The sequence below is a fragment of the Gossypium arboreum genome, chromosome 12, assembly GCF_025698485.1.
Source record: "Gossypium arboreum isolate Shixiya-1 chromosome 12, ASM2569848v2, whole genome shotgun sequence".
Taxonomy (NCBI): domain Eukaryota; kingdom Viridiplantae; phylum Streptophyta; class Magnoliopsida; order Malvales; family Malvaceae; genus Gossypium; species Gossypium arboreum.
Genome location: NC_069081.1, coordinates 14,251,423 through 14,273,565, shown reverse-complemented (window position 1 = coordinate 14,273,565; position 22,143 = coordinate 14,251,423). Strand labels below are relative to the sequence as shown.

The 22,143-nt window shown below is 33.9% G+C and overlaps 4 protein-coding genes across 9 annotated transcripts; 2 read left to right on the top strand and 2 right to left on the bottom strand.

Moving 5' to 3' along the window:
* Positions 1-7,119: 7,119 nt before the first annotated feature.
* Positions 7,120-10,839, top strand: LOC108478601 (NAC domain-containing protein 37-like). 2 transcript variants are annotated; one of them, XM_017781067.2, is made up of 4 exons: positions 7,120-7,328; positions 8,708-8,878; positions 9,035-9,309; positions 10,092-10,839. In XM_017781067.2, exons 2-4 carry the CDS (start codon positions 8,722-8,724, stop codon positions 10,701-10,703), a joined length of 1,044 nt encoding a protein of 347 aa, XP_017636556.1. In that variant the 5' UTR covers positions 7,120-7,328; positions 8,708-8,721; the 3' UTR covers positions 10,704-10,839. The 2 variants fall into 2 exon arrangements, with proteins under 2 accessions (XP_017636556.1, XP_017636555.1); XM_017781066.2 differs by having other exon boundaries at positions 8,659-8,878.
* Positions 10,840-12,952: 2,113 nt separating this feature from the next.
* LOC108479882 (uncharacterized) lies at positions 12,953-16,135 on the top strand. 4 transcript variants are annotated; one of them, XM_053022868.1, is made up of 5 exons: positions 12,953-13,213; positions 13,311-13,394; positions 13,501-13,585; positions 15,371-15,521; positions 15,646-15,693. In XM_053022868.1, exons 1-5 carry the CDS (start codon positions 13,175-13,177, stop codon positions 15,653-15,655), a joined length of 369 nt encoding a protein of 122 aa, XP_052878828.1. In that variant the 5' UTR covers positions 12,953-13,174; the 3' UTR covers positions 15,656-15,693. The 4 variants fall into 4 exon arrangements, with proteins under 4 accessions (XP_052878828.1, XP_052878826.1, XP_052878827.1 ...); XM_053022866.1 differs by having other exon boundaries at positions 12,954-13,213; positions 13,344-13,394; positions 15,371-15,459; positions 15,646-16,135; XM_017782720.2 differs by having other exon boundaries at positions 12,962-13,213; positions 15,371-15,459; positions 15,646-16,135.
* Positions 16,094-17,709, bottom strand: LOC108479881 (GDP-mannose 4,6 dehydratase 2). The gene has a single exon (XM_017782719.2). The coding sequence runs from the start codon at positions 17,376-17,378 to the stop codon at positions 16,290-16,292; it is 1,089 nt and encodes a 362-aa protein (XP_017638208.2). The 5' UTR covers positions 17,379-17,709; the 3' UTR covers positions 16,094-16,289.
* Positions 17,710-19,683: 1,974 nt separating this feature from the next.
* Positions 19,684-21,475, bottom strand: LOC108476838 (peptide methionine sulfoxide reductase A5). 2 transcript variants are annotated; one of them, XM_053022431.1, is made up of 4 exons: positions 21,106-21,475; positions 20,908-21,020; positions 20,669-20,813; positions 19,684-19,857 (listed from the first exon to the last, which is right to left on the bottom strand). In XM_053022431.1, the coding sequence occupies exons 1-4, from the start codon at positions 21,400-21,402 to the stop codon at positions 19,771-19,773; spliced, it is 642 nt and encodes a 213-aa protein (XP_052878391.1). In that variant the 5' UTR covers positions 21,403-21,475; the 3' UTR covers positions 19,684-19,770. The 2 variants fall into 2 exon arrangements, with proteins under 2 accessions (XP_052878391.1, XP_017634683.1); XM_017779194.2 differs by having other exon boundaries at positions 19,789-20,310.
* Between the last annotated feature and the right edge of the window lie 668 nt (positions 21,476-22,143).

Sequence of the window (22,143 nt, the reverse complement as noted above, 5' to 3'; positions counted from 1 at the left end):
ACTTTTATTCGTACTTTTTGAACCGAGACTTATCATAATCATAATTTTACTCAAATATCTTCACATAACATTGAACATGGTCGGCACATTTCGGTTGGAGAGTACCTGTCTAAATAAGACGGTACTTATACGCTATCGGAAGACATCACACTATCACGATCGCTGGCATGTACAGCTAAACTTTTACACATGCTAGGTTAGTCCGAGAACCGACTAAACCTGCTCGATACCACTAAATGTAACACCCCGTACCCGAGACCGTTGCCGGAGTCGAACACGAGATGTTAACGGACTTAATTCATTAATTAAACAGCTCATACAATTCATTTTAAAATTTCTAGACAAGCTAGCTAACTGCATCACAGTCGCTTTAAAAATCATATCTGGAGTTACGAAACTCGAAATCCAATTTCGTAAATTTTCCCTGAAACTAGACTCATATATATATCTACTAATTTTTTCTAGAATTTTGGTTGGGCCAATTAGTACAGTTTATTAGTTAAAGTCTCCCCTGTTTCAGGGTTCAACTACTCTAACCTCTGTGTATTACGAATCAGATATCTCCCTGTACAGAGCTTCAATGACTATCCCGTTTATCTCTAATAAAACTAGACTCAATAAGGAATCTGTACATATAAAGCGTGACTTCTAATTATCTTTGTAAAATTTATGGTGAATTTCCAAATTCAGAACAGGGGATCCAGAAATCACTCTGGCCCTGTTTCACAAAAATTTAAACATCTCATAAAATATAGCTCATATACCTATTTTGTTTATTCCATATGAAAATAGACTCATCAAGCTTCGATTCCATAACTTATTCATTATTTAATTCCATTTCTACTATTTTTAGTGATTTTTCAAACTCACATCACTGTTGTTGTCTGAATCTATTTTATGGTAAATTTTACCTATTTCATGGTTTCCATGGATTAGCTAGCAATTTGACATACATAATACCAATATGATCATGATTAGCCATTCCAATGGCTAATCATTACCAAGCATTTCTATTTCCATACCACTCAATAACCATATCATAAGACCATATATACAAAATGATTATAATGCTATACATGCCATACTCAAAATATACAAGCCATTATGCCAAGATGGTATACGGATAGTGTGAGCGTGCCTCCGACCGCTTCCGATTTCCGAGCTGGCTTGTCAACACTACAAGGAATGAAAAGGAGGAGTAAGCATAAATGCTTAGTAAGCTCACATGCAAATAGCAAGTAACATAACCATATAAGCAAACATAAAACATCATTTGCATAATCATCACCAAGACATTCATATCACCTTTTCATTTATCATCTTACCATATTGTTGTTATATCGAGTTTTCAACCCGAGGGTTAAGTACATACCTGTTCAAAGTATCCATTTCACAACACTTACCAATACGTCCCTTTCATCTTGAGTATTCCTCCATTTGAGTAGAACTTTACCCGTTGAACACATCGAATATAATTCGGATACATGGATAACTTGCACATAAGTGCCACATATGTAGCCAAGCTACCATGTAACCCGCCCATAAGTGAACTCGGACTCAACTCAACGAGCTCGGGCGTTCGCATCCATAAGTGAACTCAGACTCAACTCAACGAGTTCGGATGCCTAGTTACATCTCACGAACTCGGACTCAACTCAACGAGTTCGGACGCTCGCATCCATAAGTGAACTCGGACTCAACTCAACGAGTTCGGATGCCCAAATATCCCAAAGACATGTCACTTGTATCCTAATCCATTCCTAAGGTTCAACGGACCTTTTTCCCAATCATGTGTCTCAACCATCTTCTACGGAATGCCGATACTGATACTCGGTAGTATTTCATATTTTCCAAGTATATCACATAATTTGACATATTATCAAACAATTATCACAAGTATAATATTTCATAATAATTATCATATCATTTAAAAAAATTAAAACATTTAAAATAATAACTATGTTACCAACATTTACATATGAACTTACCTCGTATGCTAAAATGGCTATTTTACCATTTCGTCCACCACTTGGTATTTTCCCCATTTTAGCCCAATTTCAGTTTTCCTTGCTCTATCATTTAAAATATAGTCTAATTAGGACTCACATTATTCAAACTGACCCAAAATCATATTTTGGAAAAATTACAATTTTGCCCCTAAACTTTTGCATATTTACACTTTTGCCCCAAAGCTCGTAAATTAAAATTCAGCCTATTTTCTTATGTTTTATGACATGCTGATCATTTTTCCTTCTATGGCAACATCAAATTCTCACTCTAACATGTACTTATGACTATTAGGTATTTTTACCGATTAAGCCCTTTTGCTCGCTTTTCACTTAAAACCGAGTAGCACAAGTTGTCTAACATAATTTAAAACCTCATATTCTATCATAAAACACCAAAATACACAAATTTTACCTATGGGTATTTTTCCAAATATAAACCCTAGGTTAAATTATTGCTAGCATAAGCTAAATCGAGCTACGGACTCCAAAACGTAAAAATCATTAAAAACGAGGCTAGAACGGACTTACAATCGAGCTTGGAAGCTTGAAAACCCTAGCCATGGTTTCTCCTTGCTATATTCGGCCATGGGGTTGAAGATGAGCAAAATTGGCTTTTAATTTTGTATTTTAATTCATTTTACCCTAAATGACCAAAATGCCCTTACTACTAAACTTTCCAAAATTCCATCCATGTCCAATTTTGTCCATAGACTTAGAAATTGGTAAAATTACTCTTTAAGGACCTCTAATTAATAATCTAATTCAATTTTATGCAAAATACTTCTAGAACACAAGTTTTGCAATTTATTCAATTTAGTCCCAAATTTCAAATTAAGCACTTTATGCATAAAATTTCTTCACGAAATTTTCACACAATCATGCAATCATATCATAGACCTTAAAATAATCATAAAATAATTATTTCTATCTCGGATTTTGTGGTCACGAAACCACTATTCCGACTAGGCCCAAAATCAGGATATTACAGAATAGTTCTACTATGATGCGTCTAGACCCCGCGTAAAGACATGTGGTGGATAGCACTCGTGGATATACATATTGTGAATAGTCTCACAAATAGACTTGGCGAACTCATACATACACAAAGCATTTGTAAACAGTCACTCGAACATATAAATGGCAAATTATCATGCAAATAACAAAATATAGATTATCTCACGGACTATCCGACAATGGACAATTCATTTCTAAATACATTCTTAGCACATCCAGATGTTTAATAAACATATCAACACCTACAACACGCCAAAATAAATATACATGAGGCTAAACCATTCATTCAAATTCAATCATGCCATGACATTAATTGCTTATACATTCAATATATCAGTACAATTTCAATATATCATATTTTACCAATTGGAGCAAGCTCAAATACCAAATATGTATATGCATATACATGCTTAAGCTAACCAAAACACAACAAAACTATTAACCAATACACTTATTTACAAGCCATTTATAACTGACCAAAATGATCAAAGGACTACTGAATTGACGAGTAGATAGTGTGAGCTCTAGAGATGATCCGATGGACTCGTTTCGCAAAATGTCAACTAAAAAAAAAAGAAACAAAGTAAGCATTGAATATGCTCAGTAAGTTCATATGAAAATTACATAACTTACCTTGATAATATAAAAATGAATCAATTAAAAATACATTAGCATGATTATGTCATCTTTTGGCATCCTCGTCTTTCATTTACATTTCGACAAAACAATCAAGATGTTAGTTTGATTATACTTCAAGCACTTATATAACATGTCACATATACATATCCAACATTTCATATAGCATGAGATAGGTCATCACATTCATATCAAATATATTCAATTATTTACTACCATATAATGCCATTTCCATTTCTGTCTTTCGCTCGAAGGCTACTGTAAATTAAACTCAATTGCACGGAACTAATTTGCTTACATATACATATGTATTTTAGGCTGCTAACACTAGATTGTGATCAAGATTGCTAACACTAGCTGGGTTAGCTGCTGCTAACACTAACTTCAGAGAATCCACCACATATGTTGTATCTCAAGCCATTGAATTAATTCTTAATCACAACACTCATTTATTCATACAGATTGATATACTCGGATCGCTAACACTAGCTTCAGATCAAGGTTACTAACACTAGACTGGTTAGATGCTACTAACACTGTCTTTAGAGAATCCACAACATATGCTGGATCTCAAGCCATCAAAAGACCCTCGATCATGACACTCATTTTCCCTTTTAGAACTTTAATAGCATGCCATTTGCATCTTAATTGTTTACTAAATTCACACGACTTGTTATCGAATTTGTATCATTTCTATTTTTGTAACTGTATACACTTTTTCATATTTCAAATATCAATCCATATACCATTTAAACATTATATCATCATCTTGTACATACTGTTCATTCATATGATAATTTCCCATTCATTCCATATTGCATATCTATCCGTATTCATCGTAAATATCATATTTTTCTAATTTAACTCCTTAGATGCCATAAGTCATTAAAATTCTACATATATGTAATTTAACAAATATTATCATTCAATTTAAATATAATATAAAATAATATAACAAGTTCTATATGAACTTACCGGAAAATATTGCAAGAAACAAGGTGTAAAGAATTAATCCGAAATTTCTCCTTTTTCTTGATTATCTACCAATTGATTTAGATCCCAATATATAATAATTCATCACCATTTATCAATTTAAAATTAAAATTTTTAATATTCAAAAATGGCAACATCTCAAATCTTTTAACAATTTTGAAAATCAACACACGTGTTAGCTAGATTAAATCACAACGATCTCAAAAACATAAAATTTATAAATAAAAAAAAAAGAGAGAGAGAGATTGATTTAAGCTTACCATGCATGAATGGAAAGCTTAGTTGAATTCATTCTCTTCAAAAATGGTGTTTTCAATGAAAAAAAAGAGATATATGAAGAAGATGACCACTTTTGATCATGATTTAATGCTTTCATAATTTAATACTAAAGTTTAACTTAATAACAAATGGAATTTCCACTTAAAAACATGCACAAATCACCCACTATCAACATAAATTGCCTAGTTTTCGTTTTAGGCCTTAACTAACTTTTATTTAACGTTATTATCAATTAAAACCAATAGAAATCAATTTTTACAATTTTTACGATTTAGTTCTTCGATCGTAATTACCCACCGATTAATAAAATTATTGAACCAAAAATCAATATAACTCTACAATAGACTCGTAAATATTAATAAATAATATTTACTAACTTGATCATCGGAGAACGGAGTTTCGAAATTGCCATTTTCGGTACCGTTGAAAAACGGGTTGTTATAATTTTGGTCAACAAATTGGGTTAGAAAATGTTGCTAAATTAGCCAAATTTGGCTGAGAAGAAAGGAGGCCACATTAGTTCAGCTTTTGCTTTAGTTTTTCCTTTGGTTTCTCTTAGGTTTTCTTCTCTATTTTTTTAGGGTTTCTTTTTTTCATCTTCATCCTTAGTGTAGTGTGTACTTTTCCTGCACTTTATGCTTTTCTTGATATTCTTCTTGTTAGTTAAGTTAGTTATTACTGTAGCTATGTTAAATTGCACTTCAATCCATTTATTTCACTTGTATTAACATTTTCATCTTTGCTAAATGTGCTTTCAGTTTTCTTCAGTTTTAGTTGTTAAAGTCGTTACCTTTTAATGTTTCTTGCTTCTTATTTTACTATTAGATGTTCATCTTCACTTTGCTTTTAAGTTTTCTTCATTAAAAATCTCAACTTTTTTTTTTATTTTATTTTTCTTAAGCTTTTCTTTACTGACTACCATGTTGCTTTCTTTTATGGTTGTTAGCTTAGCTTTTAACATGAGTAACTAAACTCTTAAAGGGGTTTGTTGATAGAGATGTGGGTAAGATAATTTTTGGTTAAGGGACTAAATTGCAACAAATTGGACTAATTTGAATGAACAAAAAAATGTAGGATTAACACCCTAAAGGAAGATTTAGGCAAATGAGACTGGGAGGTAATATTGTTGAGCACCAATTCTTTAGTCCCGGGTTAGCCGGCGAGATCAAGAGATAAATTAGACTAATTTTTCTAATTTGGTAAAGTTGAGATTGAGAGGTAAGATGAAACCACTCTAAGAGTTTAAGCAATTTGGAACCTTAATTAAATGATTAGTGAATTGCATCAAAGTCAACCAACCATCGTTTGTTAGTTAGTTGTGAATTTCCTAACTTTGATAGGTAGTCAATAAATAATAAGCTTAATCACTCTTTATTTTATGATTCGTCATAATATGGTTTTTAACGATTGGTCGTTTAGTCTCCTTCTTTTGCATGCTCGTAGCTAGGAATTGCTCAGTCACCTCCTCCCTTGGGTTTGACCCTTTGGATTACTCCATGTTCCATCAAAACTATAAATATTACAAATGACATAGTACGTTTGCAGTTAAAACCGCTCTTCAAAATAGTTTTTCCAAAATCATTAATGTGCACTCGCGATAACGGTCACCATCTTGTGTCACAGCCAATATTTTTGCGGTCCACTTTACTCAAAATGCACCTTGTTAGGAGCATTTTCACTCTCCCATTGTCAACCCCTAAAACACGAACATCATTAAAACAATCTAAACCCTAAACCTTTATATAGTAAACCCTAACAACATGACTCTTAAAAAACCTAAAAACCCTAAAAGAAAAAACCCTAAATTTGTTTAGGAAAGAAAAGAAAAACGCATCTAGCTAGAAGCGTTTTGCTGATAGAGTAGCAAAGCGCTTTCCTACAACTTACGTTGAAAATGCATCCAATTTAATGCATTTCCCTGCAAAGTACATTGAAAAAGCGTCCATCTCAACGTGTTTTCAAAAATTTACCTAATCCCACAAATATTCAATAAAAAGAGCTAATCTCATAAATATTAAAAAAATTGACATTTTCTATTAATTCACCCATTTATATATACATAGTTGGTGGATGTTATTTATATATACTAATATCATATTATATGTTAAAGTATTCTTTTTCATATTGGAAGTAAAACAAAATTATGGGTTTTAGTAATTCGAGTACGAAGCTAGGCAAAAACGTTCGTAACTGGGGACAGCCATCAACCATGCGCAATCGAGCGGTCCTCCCACCCCCTCTCCTTTTATATTCTCTTTTATCTCTCTGTATCGCTCTTTCTCATTTGTCTCTCTATTCTTTAGTTCCCTCCCTTTTCACTTCTTCTTCGTCTTGTTCTTTGTCTTTGTTTCTTCTGTTTCAGCCAATAATTAACTCTACAACTATAGTGTAATCCAGGTAAGCTTTTGAATTTTGCATGGAAAATCAACTCCCTTTAATTTCAACATTCTCGTTTATTCTGTTCAATTCTGTTTTAGTACAGTGTTCTTTCAACTTCTTGTAGACTTTTTCTTTTTACATCAGTTGCATGTTTTCATATTTCTCTCTTCGTAAGGCAACCAAATTTGGATGTGGAACTCCATTTTGTTTGATCAAAGAAGCTAAGCCAACTTACTAAACACATAGAAGACGGTGGTAAAATAACATTGTTATTTGCATATTCATTTCCAAAATTCTTTCAATGGAGTCGGGGTTCTTCCATATTTCCTACTTGAGCAAACCACCCAGAGTTTGGAACACATTTGAATGCCTTTGAAAGAAAGTACAGGCCTTACCAAAATCTGAATAAGTTTAGAGGTCACTTTTTGGGTTTGAAACTATAAGAGCCAAACCCTGTGAATATTTTCTTTTCTTTTTCTCTGATGTCATCAGTCTGTCAGACATGCTATGGGAATTCTCGACAAACAGACAAAGTGGACAGAGTCCATTTCATTTGCAATGAGACAAAGCGTCTGCAAGTTATTTCCATTCAACACTGCTTTTCTTTTCTTTTCTTTTTTCTTTTTTTTTTTTGCTCTCTATTTTTCTCTTACTCTTTGTCAGGCTTACCATTTCTTTGTTTAATTATTTGCATATTCTTTGAAAAAATGTAACTTTCGTTTTTCAAACCCTTTTAGTAAAACTGTCTCTCCATGTTTTTTTACAATCTAGAAGACTGTTTTTTTAAAGAAAAGAAAAAGAAAAATTTGTTTAGTTATTATTAATAGCTTAGCTGAAACCCCGTTCTTGAAGATATCATTTCCACCATTCACCAACACAAGACAACATCATTAGCTCAAACCTCTAGTTGTCCGTTTTACTTGACAGAGCTACAGCTGGCCTTTTAAAAGATGTTTATGTTATGCTTATAATTTTGATGTCCTATTATATTCGTGTTAATTATTTTTAGATCTAGTTTGTAGCATTATGCTTCGAATGAGAGAGGGACTACATTCCAACTTCTTTCACCTCTTGTAGGAAACCATTAAGGTTTATGAAATAAAGGGTTTTTGTTTTAATTTACTTTCATGAGAGAGATAAAAACATTGGGTGGGTTGGGGTGACTTTTGCTCACTACCAACAATGAGCTAGCTTGGCTTAGCTCATAATTATGATAACCCTTGTCACCTTTTTAATTGGAGAGTTCATCATTTTCTTTTACTTTTCTTTTTTTTTTTTTTACATCTTATCCTTTGGTTTTGGTTATTCTTCTCTTTCTAAGTTTATTTATATATTGGTTATGATTTAGAGATGATGAAGTTATAAAAAGAGTGGTAAATATGGTGAATTTGATGCAGTAGCAACTAGAGTTATGATGGAGTCAAGTGTCCCACCAGGATTCCGGTTCCACCCCACAGACGACGAGCTTGTTGGGTATTATCTGAGGAAGAAGGTGGCTTCCCAGAAGATTGATCTTGATGTTATCACAGACATTGATCTCTATCGAATCGAACCCTGGGATCTTCAAGGTTCTTTTCCCTTTTTTTTTTTTTTTCTTTTAATCAGTTTCCACTCTCGGTTAAGATGGATCCACCAGGTAGGGTTTAAATAACCCTAGACATGGATGTTAACCCTAGAATTTATATATATATAAGTAATAAGATGTTAATATTGGTGATGAGCAGAGAGATGTCGGATCGGATATGAGGAGCAAAAGGAGTGGTATTTCTTCAGCCACAAGGATAAGAAGTATCCAACAGGGACAAGGACCAACAGAGCAACCATGGCTGGTTTCTGGAAAGCAACGGGGCGAGACAAGGCGGTGTATGATAATAAATCAAAGCTCATTGGCATGAGGAAAACTCTTGTTTTCTACAAAGGGAGAGCTCCAAATGGCCACAAAACTGACTGGATCATGCATGAATACAGGCTTGAATCCGACGACAATCGACCTCCTCAGGCAAGCACTCATATCATTACTATATTTAATTAAGTTTTTCTTTTTCTCTCGGATTATCAGTTTGTTTTTTCAATTAAATTTATTAAAATAAAACAGACAAATAATATCTGCAATTATAACAATACATCACACGATAATATTCAATCATAAACTCTTTACAATGAATCCAACTTTTAGTGACGAAATAGATTGGTAATATTATTATTATAAAAAATAAAGTTGAATTTGCCCCCACTATAGAATTTATATGATGGAAGGAATCAGTTTTTTGGTTTCCATATGAAGACCATTTGTACTGAAATGTCAACATAAATGCCTCCACCAACATCAAAGTCAAAAAGGTGATTAGTATTTTTTTTTTTTTTGATAAAGTATAATTTTTCATACCAAAACATACTATGCTTTCTTTCCATTCCTTTTCTATCATGAGCTTCAGTATGTCAAAAGCAAAATCCTACTTCTCATTTATACTTTTCATCTATTATCATCTTATTTAGTCATGCAATATCTGCCCACTTCTCTTTACCAAACACAAGAAAAGGAAAGGCACTTTGTTAATGGCCAGACCTTAGTTTTATCCTCGACCAGCATATAGGTCATTGACGAGGAGCATATTATCATTTGAGCTAAAATGAGGTATGGCATAAATTATGAGGTTGAGTCAGAACATATGCAAACTCTTCAATACTCTTAACAGAATCATGAAACAGAACTTCAATCTAGGACAATATTAAACTTATCTAGAAATATTAATAAATAACAATTTCTTAAAAGTTTTGCAGGAGGAAGGATGGGTCATTTGTCGAGCTTTTAAGAAAAAAATAAGTGGTCAAGCCAAGAGCATTGAAGGGTGGGAGTCGAGGTGCTTCTATGATGAACCAAGTGGTCTCAGCTCCGTGATTGATCCAATGGAATACTTATCAAAACAACCCCAGAAATCTTTACCCTATTGCAAAGAAGAGACAGAGTCAGATAATTTAGACTTTGTTTACTGTGATCAGTTTGTAGAGCTTCCTCAGCTAGAGAGTCCATCTTTGCCATTAATAAATAAGCCAGTCTCCATATCTCTCATATCAGAGAATATAGTCAATTATGGAGAAGAAGAAGAAGAAGAAGCAGATAAAAAAAGAATGTGCAACGGCAACACCAAGAAAGTGACTGATTGGAGAGCCCTTGATAAGTTCGTTGCTTCACAACTGAGTCATGAAGATAGATATAATAATGGTGATCAAGAAGGAGCCTCAATCTCAAGCTTTGATGCCAATAACAGTAGTAACTCAGACATGGAAGCATTGCTGTTATTGCAGAGTAGTAGAGAAAGGGACAAGTTGAAGGAGCTCTTGAATTCAAGTACTTCACATTGTGAGGTGGGAATAAACATATTTGATCAATGAAAAGGAGATGATCAAGAGGCTTTATCGCTTAATTAGTATTAATTATAAACAGTTGGTGCATAATGAGACATACTTTTGTAAAAAAATATGGTTGTGAAATGAGTGAAGAAATTCTCTCTATTTATCTCTCTCGAAATGCTTGCAAATCTTTCACATCAGCTGTGATTAGTAATAAGCTTATGTTTCCAAGGTTTAAAAATCGAAATTTAATGTAGACTGAACTATAAGTAGAATACCAGTTTCGGAATCAGATATTATCATTTTACCATTAATTTTGAAATTCCAACAAGAATTTAGTTGGGAAATAAAAACCCACACTTTCTTGTTCATATTTAATTTGATTTTCTTGGCAACCAAACGTGATAGAGTAGGAGCAATGAATCTCCATTATACAACAGAGAAAAAAAAAACATAGAATTAGCGCTGGGTGAAGGCTTGGTGGGACCATGGTTTGTCTAGCATGCGGTGGGCAACGTGGCTCCTGTTGGGGCATGCCTTGCAATTGTGTTTATGGACAAGGGGTGTGTGTGTATGTATGTTGATGGCTAGCCCTCCCATCCCATGTCGTCTTAGTTCCATACATCAATAAAACCAAACAACAACTACATAATTATTTTCTCTAGCTAGTTACTGTTGTTATTATAATGAAGAGATAATTAATTACCTTTTGTCTGTAACAATTGCACAAAGTCCTCGAGAAGTTGCTTTGCCAAAAGTGATTCAGTTGGTGTAATGGTTGACCAAAACAAAGCATCCTTTTGGAGAACAATGATGTTCATCATAGCACACTAACAAAGCAAAGCAGACCCCATGCTTGATGAGCTTTCCTTCATGCAAAAGATAAGGTAGAGAATAAAATGTAATTTGAGGGTAGAGAAGAGATGACATGTTCACAAGCTTTAACCAATCACAAACTTTGGTATGTCAATGTGATTAAAAGGGAAAAATATTTGCTTTTTCTCACTGAAATGACAGAGCAGCTTCAATACAATGATGTCTGCATTGTTACATTTTCGTTCAAACTTTCAAGGCATGGCCAATGTATATAATAATCTTCCACATATTCTTTAGAGTTGAAACTATGGCCATCCTTCAAATTATTGGTAGTTTACTTCTTATCCCCACTTTACATTTACTAAATCATAGATTAAAAAGTTAAAAAGGTTATGAATCCCATGCGGTGACCTAATAGTTAAAGAGTGTTCATTATCTCAGGTATTGTTTGAGTTTGAGTCATGCTAGTCACATTGATTGTTTGAGCTTTACTCTGTTATTATAATTCATAATAAATAAAAAAATAAAGGTTACAATATGATCAAAGTTCTTGTACTATTCATACTTTTATTTTCAAGAAAAATACTCCCTTATTACCCATGTAACTAAGGATCCAAAACTAGGGATGGATCCGGAGGGGCATGAGGTAGTTCCTCCTTTCAGATTTATATTAATTTGTTTCTATTTTAAATATAATTAAAAAAAAAACTACACAATATGAAAATATTAAGTAATTAAAATGTATTATTTAATAAGTGAGATATATCTAATAAATGTATATCATTTAAAATATACAAAAATATTTAGATTTTTAATAATAAACTTTAAAAATTAATTAATCCGTTTCAATCAAAATTAAAAATGGAATTTTTGTTTCTTTAAAATCTTAGTTATCAATTTTTTATTCAAACTTATATTATGTATAATTATTAAATATATATTTTATATTAAATACAATAAACTCATGCATCATAAAAGATGCTAACTAGTTAACTTCAATTTGTCAAAGATACAAAACCCTCATTCCAGCATAAGCAAAATACATATAATATCAACTCTGTATTTAATTTATTGAAACGTGTGTTAAGTTCTTGAAGTTGCATATCTATAATAATATAAAATAATTCCACAATGTTTATTTTTTTAACACAACAATGATTCCATCTCGAACTAATTGGCCACAACTTTATATTCTATAAAGATGAATATTACTTACCGTATGAGTTTTCTTCTTTAACCTCCCTTTTGGTAACAAACTCATCATTCATATGGCTAAAGGGCTTTAAAAATATTAAAATCTGTCAAAATTTTATGGGTTCAAGAAAATTAAATGCTAAAAAGTCATTGTAAACAAATTTTTGAAAACAACTCAATTGTGATCAATTGATTAGGTGTTTTTTTTTTTTTTTTCAGTTTGTTTAAACTTGTGGATGAATCGACTGTTTAGCCGAGTCTAATTTGAATTTGAGTAAAAAAAATTATCTTTAAAATGATTCAAATTAGGTTGAACTTTGAATTTAAATGGAAGAATTTTTTATTTAAAATTTATTTATAAAAATAAATATCAATATAAAATTGTTATTTAAATTGGGCTGTGAAAACCATAAACCAAACGCGACACGTACACAACAACAAACAAAGTACCAATATACTTTGACGTTGTTTCTGCATTTTTTTTTTTTTTGAAGCTTTCGGCAATGGGCGCCTCTGAATCGTCTCTCGCAGCTTATTCACTGGTAAGTTTCCGGTTTGTAGAGATATTTTGGTACCTCACAAGCTGGGTTCTTTTGAGTAATATCTTAATTGTTTAATTAACATTGATTATTGGCAAAGAGTTCGGCCGATCAAATCTCCACTATTTCTCAGCGATCGGAAACAGTCGATCCGATTTTAGAGAAGCTTAAATCCCTTAGAATTGTAAGCTTTATTCTTGAAATTTGCCCTTAATATTTCACCCATAAAATAAAGACATTTAAAGAGTTTCCTTTTCTTTTGTCATTTTTTTCCTCCCTTCGAATTATAGACATCTCCTATACTGACCACACCGCCAACGGATGGTAGCTTAACGGACATTTTAGTGCGAAGACCGTCGTCATCTTCATCTCAAGGTGGGCCTTAAGTGAAAAAGCGATTTGTTCTCTCAATTGTTTTTTTTCTTTTCTTTTTTGGAAATTTCTTCACTTTTTGATTGTTTCATAGCCTTATATTAGAGTTACTAGTGCAAACTCCATATAGATGAAGCCTTTTTACTTAAATTGGAACTGGTACTCGTTGTAATAGGTTTCAATTTAAATATCTTTTTGTTCTTTCCGGAAACAAATAGGGATTGTGCTATTATTTGCATAGCAGGGGCCCAAATCCTGTCTATGAAACATTTAGCTAACAGTAGGCACCTGCTATTTACTATTTCATTCATAGTGAAATGTAGGTTGCTGTCGTGGAAGAATTTTGTGTGATGAATGTTAATAAATGGTAAGATCACATCATATCTTACTGTCATCGAAATGTGTTATTTTGTAACTTTTTAGTTGGCTGAGTTGAGCATTTACAGGTTATCGAAACTCATAAGGCAGGCAATGAGCATAGATTAATTAGAAGACTAGCTTACCCTAGGGATTAGTATCAATTAGAGTAATGCATTAGATTCTATGGAATTCAAACAAGATGGATTTTTGTCTTCTCTGCATTTTTGTGAAACCATGTAGGGGGCATATAATGTTACCTCTCGTAATGGAGTTATCAAGATGTAGGACATGTAGGAAGCATTTAGTTCGAGAATATAATATTACCTCTCCTAATAGAGTTATTGGGACATAGGATTACTTAGCACATTACTTGGCATGCTAGCTTACCTTGTTTTATTCATTAAGTTGGAATATAATATTTTATTATTTGGCTGTAGGATATTAGATTACTTAAAAGCATATTTTACTAAATTGTCTTTAATTATAATTAAGATGAACATAGTTCAAGTTAATTAAAACACACACTTATAATAATAACTAATTGGAAATTAAGGTAATATAATTGACAAAATGTAATATAATTAAGGTTGTCATTATCATATGACATTAGGTTGTAAAGGGATTGAGTTTATATCTTAAATACAGATAAATTTTAACTTTGTTTTGATTTTTTTTCTTATTGTAATTTATATTTTGCTCAAGAGATGTCAAAATTAAAATAATTTTTATGATGAAAGTAAAATATTTAAGAAATGGTGTATAACATGTAATGAAAAGAGGCAAAATGACTTAGTTATTAACTTTTAATTTGGTAAAACTTTTTAAAAGAAAGGAAAAAGATTAAGATTAAGTAAATGAATTAGGTTTGGCAAATTAAAATGAGTTGCAAATACTTGAACCCAAATCTGAATCTTAACTTGAAAATGATTATATTACGTTTGTTAATAATTAAAAACAATTACAGTGCATATATTAATTTAGGGGATAAAGTTATAGTTTAAGGGTAAAATGATATGTAGAAATAACATTCCTTAGGAATCTTAAATTACGTAATTTTCGGAATCTAAACAGTTGAATGTTATTCCAGAATCTTACACGGGGATGTAAGATTCCTTGAACCAAACGCTTTTTATTGTTAATATAAGCTGCGCCAATCCCAGTTTAGGTCCCATTAGATTAGCATGTTAAGTTTCTTGAGTTTACATGCATTGAAGGCTTTTTATTCACTTTCTTTTCTTTTTTTATTTGCTTACTATCAGTTCAGAAAGAGAAGATGAACATAACGATAGTGCACAGAATACTGTTTAATCACAAAGTTATGCACCTGTACATTGGGCTGCAACTGGTTAATATGATCTTGAAGTGCTACAATATTCTAATATTGTTGTGTTGTTGTTACAACTTATTCTTTATTGACTATCAAAATAGCTGCTGTAAATCCAAAGGTGTTCCTGGAGCTGTTATCAGCGTACCGTGATTGGCAAGAGGAGAAGGCTCAAACAATTTGCAAGAAGCAGGTGTGCCATCCCCTTGATAAATTTTGTGAGTTGGAGAACAATTGTTGCAGTCGCATGGGTGGGTTAGTTCTGCTGTGGGTTATTATTATCACATTCCAATAAACTTAAGATCCGAGTAGTAGTTTGCTGTTGCTTGAATTTATAACAATTATGGTGTACATAGTCATTTGGACAAAATCATTGCAGGAGGATATAGAATACAAAATAGAAGTCGCTGACGCTTTGACAGTTAAACTTCTCCAAAGTTTAAACCACTCAGTTTCCACAATGAAGACTGCTTCACAACATTTAGCAGAAGGCAATTCAACTTTTGTACTGAATAATAAGAGTGTGTGTAGAATCTGATTAAGCTACTCTTGTATAATTCGTGTAGTTCATACATTGCAAGTGGAGCTTGGGGAGCTTAAAGAAAGGTTAACTGAGGTCCTCAGCAATTATGAGCCACTGTGCAACAGAATAGCTGCAGGGGGACCTGAACCTCTTCGATCTATCAAGCCATTTGCGGTTTCCACTTCAAACTCGACTAGCTTATCTTCAGGTAAGGTAAACCTATTAGTCGAACTTCAACGTCCACATTCTCCCAATTAGACTAACATTTTTTTTTCTTTTTAATCTCATCTGTAAATAACTGACATTCTTTTACCCTTAATTCTTTCTTCATTGAGATTGATGTTTATTTTGTGCTCCATACTAACATTCCGTCACAAATCACAAGATTCAAGCTTAATAATGAAATGAATGAACCAAACAACATAAAGACTTAAATCAAACGTCATATGAAATAATATCTTCTATATCATGCAAGTAGAAAATCTGTAAAAGGCTCTAAATTAAGGTTGTTGCTGGGCATCCATGTAACCAGCATCAACTAACACTTTCTCTCTCTTAGCCATCTCAATATCTTCATCAACCATCATCTTCACCAATTGCTCAAACCCAACTCTGGGTTTCCACCCAAGAACCTTTCTTGCTTTTCTTGAATCACCTTTCAAATTATCCACCTCGGCCGGCCTAAAATACCTCTTATCAATCACCACATGATCTTTCCACTTCAACCCAACATAACTGAATGCCACTTCTAGAAACTCCTCCACCGTATGTGACTCCTCCGTTGCCACCACGTAATCGTCGGGCTTCTCTTGTTGCAGCATCATCCACATAGCTTCCACGTAATCCCCGGCAAAACCCCAGTCCCTAGAAGCTTGTAGATTCCCCAAAAACAACTTGCTCTGTAACCCAATCTTTATCCTGCCAACGGCCCGAGTAATTTTCCGGGTCACGAAATTCTCTCCTCTCCTCGGCGACTCGTGATTAAACAGAATTCCATTACAGGCGAAAATCCCGTACGCTTCCCTGTAATTGACAGTGTACCAATGCGCAGCGCATTTGGAAGCCGCGTATGGAGATCTGGGGTGAAACGGGGAAGCTTCAGATTGAGGCGGAGGAGTGGATCCGAACATTTCTGACGATCCAGCTTGGTAATACTTGATATGGGTCCGACCCGTGTCGGCAATATGGGATCGAACGGCTTCCAACAAACGGAGGGCTCCCGTAGCCACCACGTCGGCAGTGTAATCAGGGATTTCAAAAGAGACGGCTACGTGGGATTGGGCAGCCAGATTGTAAACTTCATCGGGTCGGATAGTGTCGAGCCAACGACGAAGAGAGGAAGCGTCGGTGAGGTCAGCGTAATGGAGCTTCATCCGAGCCTTGTGGGCGTTGTGGGGGTCGATGTAGATGTGGTTAATCCGCTGCGTGTTGAAGTTGGAAGAGCGGCGGATCAAGCCATGGACTTCGTAACCTTTGTTGAGGAGGAACTCGGTGAGGTATGAGCCATCTTGACCGGTGATGCCAGTGATCAACGCGATCCTGCGGCCAGAAATTGCGTCGCCCTTGGAACTCTCATTTTCGCTCGCCATTTTGGAGTTCAAAATAGATAAAAAGGGAAGAAGACAGGGTTTCTGAGTTTCAGTGGTTTTAGCGATAAGTGGGCTGGTTTGGTAGGGGAGAAAGAAGATCAGGATACAATGGTCAATTACAATATCCTTGCGAGGTTAGCTAGAATATGATCCATTTTAAACCGTCTATATATGTTTTTCTTTTTATTAATATTATATTTTTTGAGCCAAAACTATTTCTATTTTTGTTTTAGATTTATAATTCTCCTCCTCAATCATTTAGATAAAATCAATTTCATATGTACAAAATATAAGTTAAATTTAAATACACAACTTTTATATATAATTAGATTATAACATATATGTAGAAATTATATTTACGGAAAATTTATATAAAACTTTAATTAAAGCGATAAAGTTAAATCGTTAAAGATTAGTACCCTCTACACTCGATTCAAATGGTGATTGTCACATTTCGTTGTTGGAGCAACACAAACTATTTTCATTCATTTTGGTTGAAAACAAACCAATAAATGTGGTATAATTCATAAGTTTCAAGTTATACAAATGAAATACTTATATGTGAGATCAAATGGGCCCACACAATAATCTAGGGTCATATGAAGTTAAACATAGAGTCACGATACGAATCATAATTCAAATTATCAAAATGGAAGGTTTTGGCTCAAGATAATGAAGTCATGTCTCAAGACATGTCTTCTCTATTTTAGACCCATAGTTTCGAAGTATATTAGATAGAGTAGTCGAACAAAAATATAAAAAAAGTGGAAATTTGAGTAAAATGTGTAGAGTATAGTGGTATGTGCTTGAGAATGATAAATGGTCACTATTGGTATCAAGTGAATTATGGCTAAGTGTAAAAGTAAAATTGTACAAATAGATGTGATTATGTAAACTATGTCGAGAAGTGATTTAATCTTAATAAGTGAATATATGAAATGATTATTGAGTGTTAATGGAAATTGCTCAATAAGCTTTTAAAAAGTTTGAAAAGTGATTACTATATGAACCTTTGAAGTGGTCAAGTGATTAAAAATTGCTTTAATAGACTAAATAGAATAATTAAGGCATACCATGAATGTACACATTTATTTATTGAAGATAACGAAATATGTCTTATAGGATGGCACACAAGTACACGGTAACCATTTTTTCAGGGTGTTTGCATTGATGCGCTATTAGCACAATACGTGTCAGGGTATTCAATTGGAACCCCAAATATCCTATTTGCATTGTATGCATGTCTTGCTATACAAAGTAAAAGAGGGAATGATATACTTTAAATGCGGGACTATTGACTAAAGAAGGTATATAGTGAAACAAGGGTGATGGGCTTTAAAATTCCTGCTTGTTGATGCAAGTTAAGATCCTCCAAGCTCGTTCATGGCCAATATTCACGTTCTTGAATTAAGATTTTCAAGAATTGAAATCTGTTGATATTTGTCTAAGATTTGGTTTATTGATTTTCTTGGAACCAAAATTCGAAATCTTGATGGCCTTTAAGCTCGAACTCCATCCCTTAAGTCACGAATTCTTGCACGAACACAATCAATTTAGCTCAGATTGCTTGGTCTTTGATCTTGTAATTAAGTCCATCACTTGAATGAGCTGGAATTTGAGCTTTGGTGCGCGCATCAACACCTCCAATGACATCCAGTTTACTCCAACTGAGTTGGAAATCTTCTTGTCATGGATGAAAGCCCACTCTGGATATTGTTTAGCTTACTGCATTTATGCTATTGACAACACTTATTTTAACTTCTTATGCTAACTGCTTGGAAACACATGACGAGAACCTTGCTAAACTACACCTCCTACAGGAGATACTTATTCACGAAGATCAACACAGGTGAAGACAACTTCTGTCAACTGCAACAAGGAAGCAATCAAGTGAGACACTGGAAATATGAAACTCTGCTCTCAGATATCAGAATGCTGAAGGACAGGCCAGGATCCTCATTCCGTTCACAGCAAGTACAAGCTGGACATACATGCAACACCGAGCTAGACAAGCTGCTCAAGGGTTGCTTTCAGGGGTTGAATTGCATTTACCTGAATGGTAGTTTCAGTTAAGAGCCTAACTGGCAGAATGTTGGAAGCTTTAAGTACTAAGAGAAAGACAAAAAGGTATAGGAAGGGTTATAAAGGAAAAAAGAATGACTATTCCAATGGAGGAATTTTTCTATTCCAATGGAGCAATTTTTTGCCTGTGAACCGAAGTGAGGTTATTGCATCAAACGACCCTGGTCTACATAATTATTGAGACTGACCCTAAAAACATAGAATTTAATGCCTCAACAACAACTTGTCCCAAGCATTTATGTCATTGTCGTGTAATTTCAGAATATTCTTGGATACAATTGCGCAACACACTGAACTAATAGCATGTATATTAAAACCCTAAACTGAATTTACTTAAATTTGACTTTACATCAATAAGAATAACTAACCTTTTGACATGAATAGCAAGGGAATTACACTGCAAATAAAACAAAACAAGAAAAGCTTTTGATGAGCTATTTCTATGCTTACGAAATAGAGTCAACAATTAATACATCGAAAATGAAGGCTTTACTCTGCGAATTACTATAATATTCGACTTAATTAACCATCCAAACAATCAAATCTATGCTAAGCTCATCTAAGGTTAAAAAACCCACAAAATCGAGTCGCTCAGCCCCAAAAAGGCACATACTGATTTCATTCATCTGAAGCACAACTCCAATGGTCTCAGCTATACATCTCTTAAAACAGGCCAACCCCTCCTAATAATTCCATTGATCTTTGCATCAATCTGCTTTTGAATCCTTTGAGGGCAAAGCTCCGCAGCATAACCGTTAAGTTTTGCTGCTAGGTTAGACACCTCAAGTTCATCTTCAGGCAGGTTTCCTATCAGCTGTAGAAGCATCGGGTGGCGTTTGAGCTCAAATTTCTGCACATTGAACCAACATACCAGTCACTCATTTACCTATGAGAGCAACTCCTTTGAACTTCTAAATCTATCAAAAAAGGCTATAATATTTGTTTCCCATCATCCAAATTCATATGGACATAGAAAACCCGGTCACTAATTTGGTTGCTAATTTGATTAGATTAAAATTTTCATGCACATTAGTTCTCCATAATTACTAGGAGGCTCCTAATAATAAAAAGCTAGACAAGCATCTGATGGGACCAACATATTAAATCAGGTCCGATTTCAATTAAATCTAACAAATTCAACACAAACTGAAGACTAAAAGAAGCTTGTGGATCATAAGATATGACAAAGAATACTCAGACACCCTCACCTGATGTTCAGGTTCTGCCGGATAAAATGATTCAAGTTGTTGAATTTGGGTTGTCAAAATGCTGCTCCGCGACTTGGTTTGCTCCCTTTCTTTGCTCATGGCAGCTAATCTAGCCTCTTCAGTCCCATTCGTAAAAATAATAGACCTGGTTGAATTGAGATACGGAAGCTCGTCATCAAAAAGTAGGAAAATGTAGTAATATGGGTTCTTTTCTCTTATTTTCTGGTCATGATGGTTACCTGTACTGGGGACCTACATCAGGACCTTGGCCAAAAACCTGTCTTGGGTCATGGCTAGACCAAAAAACCTCCAGAAGTTGCCTGAAATTAATCTCCTTGGGATCATATTCAACCTGTTCACCATTCACATACCCTTATTCACAACAATCATTTCCCAAAACAAGATAATTTAAAAGGAGTGGAAGAGAAATAACGGACCATTACAGACTCGGCGTGGTCACCTAAGCTTCTGTATTCGGGATTGATTTTGGATCCGCCAGCATAACCAGAAGTAGTTCGAACGACACCGTTTAAGCACCCGAAGACAGCTTCCGATCTCCAGAAACTACCGAGGGCAAAAACCGCGGTTTTCAGAGACTGATCTGACAGTTCCCGAGGCGTGGTGGAGGCCCGATCTGGAATCCGAATACAAAAAGCTTTGTCGGCATAGAATAGGGACAATGAAGCCAAGGTTAGGAAATTGAGGATAAGGAGATTGCTATCCGCGGAAGCCATTTCTTCCGAGATCGTGTAATGGAAACAATGAGAATGAAAGAGGGAAATTGCGGGTCGATCAAGTAACCATGGACACTAGAGATGCAAAAATTGGGCTCAACTTTGACAGGCCGAGGATCAACTCTCACCTAGAGAGTCTTTGGACTTGGCCCATTACAAAGTCCATTTTATTTCAAAATTTCATCGACTCCACCTATTTATGTTTCAAAGATTCTAACAAAGAATTTGACTTTAAGAAGTTGAAAGAAAGATCTTTGAGTTTTGAGAGCATGATTAAGCTTAGGACAAGATGGAATTTAAGGATGAATAAAATCTGAAACTAGGATCAATAATTCAGAGATTAAAATAAATAAACAATAAACAAAAATTTAGATGAATTATGTAATGAAGAACCAAGATTGATGATCTAATCGTGCTAATTACATAATTTGAAGTAAGGAAAAAATTCACCAACAGCTGTTGAAAGAATTGAGTTACATTGTTATAAATTAAAAAAAAAAATCACTAAAGTATCTCAAACATAGACCTAAGCTATTTAGGAAAATAAGGAAACAAAAATGAGTTTTTAAGTTCTAGATTATTTCAATCCCTCGTAATATGAACAAGTTCTATTAGGTTATGTTTGTGAGTTTGTTGGAATGTCTTTTAAATGAAATATCCTTAATTCAATGTATTTTGGCACATTCAACATTTTCTTTTCACACTTTTTAAAATCCTTTTTAAATATCTTCCAAAATTGTA